Below are 9,090 nucleotides of genomic sequence, written 5' to 3'. Positions count from 1 at the left end.
TTTCTAAGGGTTGGTGTGAGAGTAACTTTGTAGTGTTCCTCCCACACAGCTGTATGGCCAAACAAACAAAATACCCCCTACCTGTGTGAGTGGGTGGAGTATGAAGATTCTAGATCAATGGGCAGACAGATGCATCAAAAAGAGTGTGTTTGTGTGCATGCATGTGTGTAGGCTTAATGATACAACTGTGGGTGACCGTCAGCATCTGAATATCATAAAACCATAATGACTTTTGCTGTGCATGGACCAAATAATGGTCTTATATAAACACCAATTGTAAAGATCACTTCTTTTGATTTCAAAAATAAACAAATAAATCTAGAAACTTAAAATTGTCATATTGCCAAATTAGATGTTGGAAACTCAACCTCTCATCCTTTTAAATCACCATCCAGAGCTCATGAGCTAGACGAAGGTCAAAACACACATCAGCTGGTAAAATGAGAAGTTTGCCTTCTGGAAAGTCACCACAACAGTCAAGTACAACATCCACAATACTACTGATGCTGCACGAACTCGTCAGTCCATCTCATACTCCACTTGAGTATCACTCATGAACACAATCTCAAAATACTACTTCTCCGTCATTTGAGGTGGTGACTCACCCCCAGCCAAGAGGAAGGAAGACACCAGTTTATGGCAGAGAACCAGCCAGGGTATCTAAATCAATCTTACTTTGGTGTTGGAGGGTTCAGAAAAACATCTCAAAGGTCTCAAACTGTGGAAAATCAAACTAATATAACCCCCTTTATTCTGCTGTATATGCAAAGTTCATTTGCTTTGAACTAGCTAAAATTGGTTGCCAGTAAAGTGGTGACTGTAAAGAAGTTATAGATGAAATCAAATGCATACAATCATGTACATGCAACAGCAGCTGATGCAGACATCTTCTGAGTCTCTGGTGTATGAAGGTTTTCTTGTCAATGTGGGACAGCATACATGTGACATCTTAAATGTGTGGATGATGACCTTTGTTAAATTGTAGTTAACAGTTATCACTGTGCAAGAACAAAACAAAAGGTGTCAATCCAAAAAGGGTCTAAGGAAGATGCTTCTTCCATTGACTAAGGTAAGGAAAGAAACATCTTCAGAGCAGAGAGGACTGAGAACAAGCTCCTGGGTAGGACAAAACACGTCAGAGGAGATTCAGACTGCAATGTAACAGGCCCACTCTCACATTGTTATATTGCTCAATGTATTAGATAACTATGCTAACACAAGTCCGAAGTGTATATAAAATTTTAATGCAGATTGTTGCAAGTCATTGTGGCATTGCCAGTGGCGTCAATATGACACCACTGCTATCAGAAAACATTGCTGTCACAATTACAAATATTGATAACACCGTGCTAATATGGCTGAGAAAGGTTGTTTGTATGCAAGACAGTAGGTTGGTAGACAGAGGGGTGTAAAAAAGAGAAAAGTTTAGAGGAAACATAGTTACATCAGTTTCAAAAATCGAATCAAGTTTTTTTTTATGCTAGGACAACAAAAAAGGAACTTAAGAATGTTAAGCATGGATGTTTACTCTTCAGCTTTGGGAAAACTGTAAGATGCATCTCCCTCTAGAGAGCTGTCATGGTTTAACTCAGCTGACAAAAAGCTCTCACATATAATTAGTAAATGTTGAAATTAATTATTTTACAGACAGAATAGTTGCTACAGTATGTACAGATATTTAAGGAAAACTCAGATCCATCTGCGCCAGTCATAGTCCCACATTCGCAATGTAGTTTGCTTAAAACAACCTACATTAATCCATGCCGTCAGCTGCCTGCTATATTTAAGTCCATAAAACATTACTTATGGCAAAAGAGTCAATTTCAGGCTTCAACTGTTAGCATTGCTTTGCATCACTGTGTATAAACTGGTCACATATCGTGCTGCACCTCAATCCTCTCTGTGCAGGAAAACTAGATCTCACAGATAAAGAGTCGTTCAAGATCACAGTTTTCATCATTCCACCGACCACTTCTTGATCCACGGCGCCAGAACTCAGCACAGTCCTGTTCCTTTAAGCCATAGCTGTTGGGTTGGCCACTAGCCCAGAACCTGCAGAACAAGGAGACATATACAGCAATAGACTATAAACTACTCTGGCCTTGGACAAATGGAATCAACATAATTTGGAATTTTCTCTATTATAGATATAAAGAGCACTGCAAAGTGGCTGGATGCTTAGCACTGTAGCCTTACATCTCGAAAGTCCCCGGTCCCAGTCTGAGCCTGGGATCTTTCTGTGTGGAGTTTGCATGTTCTCCCTGTACGTGCATGAGCTTTCACTGGGTTCTTCAGCTTCCTCCCACAGTCCAAAAACATGCTGAGGTTATTCAATGCTAATTCTAAATTGTCCATAGGTGTGCATGTGAGTGTGCACTTAACACCTGGGTGTTCACTTAAACAAGAAACTGGACTGAACTACTAACACCAGCGCACTTTACAAGAAAGGTCACAGCAGACTCCACCTGCTCAGAAAACCGAGGTCCTTTGGGGTGCAGGGAGCACTTCTGAAGACCTTTTATGATTCTGTGGTGGCATCAGCCATCATGTATGGAGTGGTCTGCTGGAGCAGCAGCATAACGGCTGCAGAGAGGAAGAGACTAAACAAACTGGTAAAGAAAGCCAGTTCAGTCCTGGGCTGCCCCCTTCATCCTGTGGAGGTGGTGGGAGACAGGAGGATGATGACAAAGCTGTTGTCTATCATGGAGGACACCTCCCACCCCCTGCAGGAAACAGTAAGATCACTGGGCGGCTCCTACAGTGACAGACTGCTTCACCCGCGGTGTCTGAAGGAGAGATACCGCAGGTCCTTCCTTCCTGCTGCAGTCAGACTTTACAATCAAGCCTGCTCCCAGTAGTTCAGTTCACCCACTTACAAACTGTGCAATAAAAAATGTAAATAATGATGCTGTGCAATTTCATAAAAAATACTGTAAATACTGCTTTTCTTCTTCTGAAGAAAATATTTCTATATATATATATATATATATATATATATATATATATATATATATATATATATATATATATATACTGTGTGCATTGTGTGCTGCACTCTCTTTGATTCAAGTGTTCTATTTGCTGTTGTAGACTGTAAATTTCCCCGCTGTGGGATTAATGAAGGTTCAATCAATCAATCAACCAATCTATCTATCTATCTATCTATCTATCTATCTATCTATCTATCTATCTATCTATCTATCTATCTATCTATCTATCTATCTATCTATCTATCTATCAATCTATCTATCTATCTATCTATCAATAGACTGGTGACCTGTCTAGGGTGTAACCTGCCTTCCCTCTAAGTCAGCTGGGATAGGCTCCAGCCCCTCCGATGTATAGGTAATGGATGGATATAAAGAGATATGTATTTAATTTCTTACGATTTGGTCAGCGGTGTCCCATCTACCCATTTCCACTTCCCCTCTCTTTCTCTATCCGACAGTCCAATCCAAATTTCTTCGTCACGGGTATACAAGGTGTTGAGGAAGTCCTACAAAGAAAGAGACATTGAGTTACTGCAAGGTAATGTCATGCATACAGTTATAGATTAGGTGTAGTGGAAGAAGAAGGGGAAACATACACATGTCATCCTTATTCATATTTAGGCTAACAATGGATAAAATATGAGGTGGAAAGCTAGCAACTACCTCATTCACACAGCGAAAGGATTGAGCAGCTATGTTTTCCTCCAGACTGCTGGAGACCAAAGCCAGAGCTAAAATATACTATTGAATGCTAAATTCACATTTGCTAGCTTGCTATGTCAATTTTAAAAGGTTGTGTTGAAAAAAATATGCTAACAACTCATTCTGTAATTCCTTGTTATTCATTTAACCAAAACAATGATCAGAAAGATACCACAGAACACTAGTATCTTTTAAAATATGTTGTTGCAGCTTTAACAAAACAAAGGCCTCTAAATGTACATGGTGACACAAACAGTAATGAATATGAAGATAGATGTACACAGATAGACACACCATTTCCTCTTGGCTCGTTATGATTGTAAGGTGTGCATCTCTACTGCTACAGAATGCTCTGGCCAAGGACCAGCTTAACTTGCTCTTAGAAGCATAGTAGCAGCTGTCCTGGAACTTCATCCAGCCGCTGGGGCATTTCTTCTCTGTAATTGTAAGATAATCATTGATCAAGAACTATACACTGAGACAATAGTGATTGTTGAAGTCAGGTTTTGGACAGCTGGATCTATTTTTCATCAGACAGCATATTGGGTTCAGTTGACCACATGCATTTTTTTTTAACATTCCTTTCAAATTACCTTGAATGAATTTGTTCAGCATGTTAACTTTCGCCAGCAGCTGGTCTCTCTCAGCAGTCAGATTGTCGTTTTTCACCTTCAACAGGTCTCTCTCTGCCGTAATGTTCTTCACGCTGCTTTCAATGTCGTTTTTTTCCCGAAGCAGCAATGCATAAGAAGCCTGCAACTCTTTTTCTGCCTTTTTAACTAAGTCATAAGAGGTCTCCAGGGTATCCCTTGCTGATGTCAGGTTTTGGTGACTGCTTGCTATCTTGTCCTTCTCACTGATAGTGGCATTATATCTGCCCTGCAAATATTCTACTCTCATGATCAAGTCATTGTAACTTAACTGGAGCTGCTCTCTGGCTCTGGTCACGTTGTTGCACTTGTTCTGTAAGTTGTCTCTTTCTTTGGTGGTTGAGTCATAACTGGCCTGCAACTCATTTCTGTGTCTAAGAACTGAATCATATTGTTTTTGTAACACGTTTTTGGCTGCACTCAAGGTACTGGTGTTTGTCTGCAGTTGGTCTTTAGTGGCTTTCAGCTGTTCTAACTCTTTGTTTAAAGCAGCGTTATCGGTCTTTAACTGTATTTGACTAAGTTTCAGTTTGCTTGTTTCATCACTCATTCGGTAGAAACTCCTCTGTAATTGATCTTTCTTTGTAGAAAACATGTCATAATTTATATGTAAATTATTACGCTCGGTTTCCAGATCCTTTTTCTGTTTCTGTGCTGTATTCAGGCTCTGTTGCAGGTTATCTTTCACCTCACGCATAGCTGTTAAATTGTTCTGACGGTCTCGCTCTACATTTTGATCTGAAAAAAAGGTGAGATAAGACGCCAATCAGTGATTTTACTGCAATATCAATGTAAAATTGGATATTTGATGGAGAAAGCAAGGTAGGACTCACAGTGTACACTCTGACCGATGACCCCAGCCAGCAGGACAACAGCCAGCAGCCCGAGGCAAACTGTAACAACCTTGAACGGGTTGTTTCTCAACACATAAACTGAAAGATGGCAAGAAAAGCGGAAGCAGAAACAAAAAATTGATGAAGTGATCTAAGGAACATGTGGTTTTACTGAACGATGCTGCAAAATTCTATACAAAACAGTCATTTCACAGTCTAAATAAGTAATACTTTAGAAATACACATAATTAATCATAATCATTAGCAAACAATATATGTAACATTTCCTATATTGACAAAATACAACCACATATATGAATGGCATCAATCTCAAATATAAACATAATAGCAGCATCTCTTTCCAAATATTTATTATTATATTGTCATATATTTGTTTCAGTGATTTTTCCCATATTTTCACTGTGTCAAAGAGTAACACAAGTGAAATTCATTTAGTAATAAGCATTTTTTTTGGCCACTTCTGAGCAGTGGACCAAACACAACATGGTAACCGAAAAACAGTTTTCTTTTAAAACATTGCACAAACAGGGAGCAGCATTAGCAATCATTTTGAAGCCGAGTTTTTGGTAATTTGATAAACTTAACTCCTATCTTCACTTTCATTTTTGTTCTGTTTTGCGCTCCACTAACTCCAGAGGAAAATATCTGCTATGCAGATGCAAAAAATTACACAGCTTTAACAATCTTGCTGTGTGATGCTGTGCAGATGGTACACTATTGCACGGTTTATCCAAAATAGTGCCTGTTGACAAAAACACAGTTCTAAATGAATGCTAATGTAGCTCCACAAGCGTCCATTCACATTTAGCCTAATTCTGCTTTCTAAATCTGCATGAAATCACATAAAATTTCCACATTAGGGCTTACTTTGTTATGTATGACTTTTTACGGTTCTTAAATGAAACAAGTCAAAAATGGGTTTGAAAATTTGACTACTGCAAAAAATTCCTCTCAGATTGTGGCAAACATTACTTAAATGTCTCCAAACCCTCTAAAGCAGGTAAAACAATAAATTATTGCACCATCTGATGTTCAACATACACTACATAATGAAGCACAGGACACAAAGCACAGAAATGGAAATTTAGAATTATATTATTAATGTTATTAGATAATAATAATAATAATAATAATCATAATAATCATAATCATAATAATAATCATAATCATAATCGTAAAAAAACTGTTCATAACCTAATTCTGCAACAACCCAAACATGAACAATTGAAATCTAAACTGAAAAACAATAATCCATTTGTGAAGTTGCATGAAAAACGTGGATTAAGAAAGTCTCAAACCCATTTCCCTTTCAATTCCTTATGAGGGTGTGAAATGAGTGAAGCTGTGAACAAATCTATTAAATTGAGGAAGGTTACAGTCTCCCCATTTTCCATCTCTACAGTGGAACAAATACTTCCGTGAATGTTTAAATCCCGTATTTCATGAACACTGTGACCTATCATATGTCTCCATTTCACTTTGTTGCATTCAATTTTTACTGATGCAACGACTTTTACACCACAGCTACATATTAAAATTTACTTTGACTGATTTCTGCTCAGATTTTTTCATGCAAAAATTGATAAAGTGCAAAAAAAAGCAGGTGAATTGAAACACACTTTGTGTTGCTTTGTGGAAATAAGCAATTATTTGCCAAGATGATAGTATGTCTTTCAAGTAGATTACATTTTTCTGTCAAATTTTCTCAGTGTGGCCTATACTGCATGGTATATGACAATGGAGAAAACTATTCCTTTTCTAGAATGTAAAGAGTGTATAGTAATCACCCCAAAGCATTTCTGATTTCTGTTGATGAGAGCAGCTTTAGATATTTTAAAGTTATTTTATTACCTGAAAAGGTGGATTGGGTGCTATCCCCAAAAAGCTGCTTGTAGGCAACTTTACTGTCGTCGCTGTCTGCAGTCATCTGTGCTTCTGTGTAGTGAGCTGGAATGTTGTCAGTGAAAAACGACAATGTTAGCATCTGAAATAGCTGCTGAGTTTTGCAATAGTGTTACTAAACAGCAAAAACTGACAGAAAATCAAGCTCTTATTACTTTTTCCATCAATCTTTCAAGATGCTAAAACATTCACTTCTCTGTTTGCAGATTTAAAAAAGAAAAACCTTACCACTCTTTTAGAGATGATTACAGACACAGTGGAAGAAAAATGAAGAAACGAGTAAGGCCTAAGGTCCTGTAGCTCTCACTTATGCTCTATGAAATGAAGTTTAAAATGTTCTTCTATATTTGTGTATGGAGGAGTAGAACTAGAGGGTTGGTTAGTGGGTGGAGTGACAGCTTCCCTTCTTCCTCTCTAAGTGAATCACAAGTCAGGTCAAATGGAGCTGCCAAAGTGTTCACCCAGGATACATTAAATTTGTATCCTTTAAACAACATTGTCCAAGTAACTATTAGGATTTAAGGCCTGACATGTTATTTCTTATAATGCCACTAATTTAGAATCTACAGTACAACAGTCTCTGATTATGGGTGAGTTGAAATATGAAAATTCAAGCACGCATTAGGCAAGGCAGCTGCTGTATTTGTATAGCACATTTCATACACAAGAGCAACTCAGTGTGCTTTACATTAAAAACATTGGAAACATTCAGACAAGCATACAAAGCACAATGGAAATGATGGATGTAATAAAACATAGAAAAGACCTGGACAATTATGAATAAATTCAAAAATAAAATTTCAATTTGCCTTTAACACAATTTAAAATAAGCTATAATAGGAAAGCAGTGGCAAACAGAAAAGTCTTGAGCTGTGATTTAGAAGAAGTGAGAGTCGGAGCAGACCTACAGCTTTCAGCCAAAAAAGTTGACAACGCAAAAGTCAGCCGGTGATATTTTCAGAACCGTTTGCAGCTGCATGTCTCAATAAAACAGAACTAAACATACAGCATACTTTCATATGAAATATTTGGTCACAGATATGAAAAAAGGTGAATTTCATTGAACTTTCATAACTGATTGAATAGGTCTGACAAGTTGCACCACAAAAACAAAAATATTACTAAATAGCATGATCAAAGTAAAAATGATTGAAAATGACTCAAAAATATTATATTAGTTTCATTTTGAGAACCCTTTTGAAACTCCAGAACTCTAGGAATGTGTAATTGTTGTGGTACAGTTCAGAAAACATCACTAGTAAAGTGCATTATAGCTTTTGTGTTGATCGGTGCTCAGAGATGGGACTTGTCATGACGAAATTTTTGCATCTATTTTTTCTCACACATAATCATAGATGATTTGATCCACTTATCCAATGTTGCAGATTTTGAATCAATGTCATAATTTCAAATAAGAGTGAAAATTTCTGGCTTTTTTTAGACATTGTCCAACTGATTAGATTTTGGCAGTGATGCAGCTTATAGTCGAGCTTATAGTCTAGATCCGCTTAGATCCGTGGATTTGTTAAAAATTTCCATATTATTGCGAGATAGCAGCACGGCATCACTGTAACTGTGACAACAAGCGAACGCTATGCCAGCCGCCTGCTGACGATCACATGATTGCGACCTTACTACAAATCCACCACTACGGACTTACCGACACTTATCAGTCACAAATTACACAATGACTGAGCAGCCTTGGCGGGGTACTGTGTTCTCTGAGTGCTTTTCTTGCCTGTTTTGTGTTGTTGTTATATCATAGTTACTTCTTGTTGTGTAGTTCAATAAATGTACTGTAACTAAGTCCAGTTTCCTCAATTGTCTTGTTGTACACATTTTGGTCCCTAACTTGTATTGATTCCAGCTGCCAAAATTTTATACACAACCTGTCAAGTCAAATAATTCCCCGACAATTCTTGAAGCTCTTCTTGACAGCGCAACAAGAGCTGATTCAAATGCTGCACTGTTGTATTTGTCTAATCTAAATAC

At 37.6% G+C, this 9,090-nt stretch overlaps 1 protein-coding gene across 1 annotated transcript; it reads right to left on the bottom strand.

Moving 5' to 3' along the window:
• Window positions 1-1,221: 1,221 nt before the first annotated feature.
• On the bottom strand, window positions 1,222-7,429 carry LOC110953492 (CD209 antigen-like). The gene is made up of 7 exons (XM_022197524.2): window positions 7,327-7,429; window positions 7,048-7,143; window positions 5,176-5,274; window positions 4,286-5,080; window positions 3,987-4,129; window positions 3,387-3,496; window positions 1,222-2,052 (listed from the first exon to the last, which is right to left on the bottom strand). Exons 2-7 carry the CDS (start codon window positions 7,121-7,123, stop codon window positions 1,914-1,916), a joined length of 1,362 nt encoding a protein of 453 aa, XP_022053216.1. The 5' UTR covers window positions 7,124-7,143; window positions 7,327-7,429; the 3' UTR covers window positions 1,222-1,913.
• Between the last annotated feature and the right edge of the window lie 1,661 nt (window positions 7,430-9,090).

Source organism: Acanthochromis polyacanthus, chromosome 3 (genome assembly GCF_021347895.1).
Source record: "Acanthochromis polyacanthus isolate Apoly-LR-REF ecotype Palm Island chromosome 3, KAUST_Apoly_ChrSc, whole genome shotgun sequence".
NCBI lineage: Eukaryota > Metazoa > Chordata > Actinopteri > Pomacentridae > Acanthochromis > Acanthochromis polyacanthus.
This window is presented reverse-complemented; position numbering and strand designations above follow the sequence as displayed.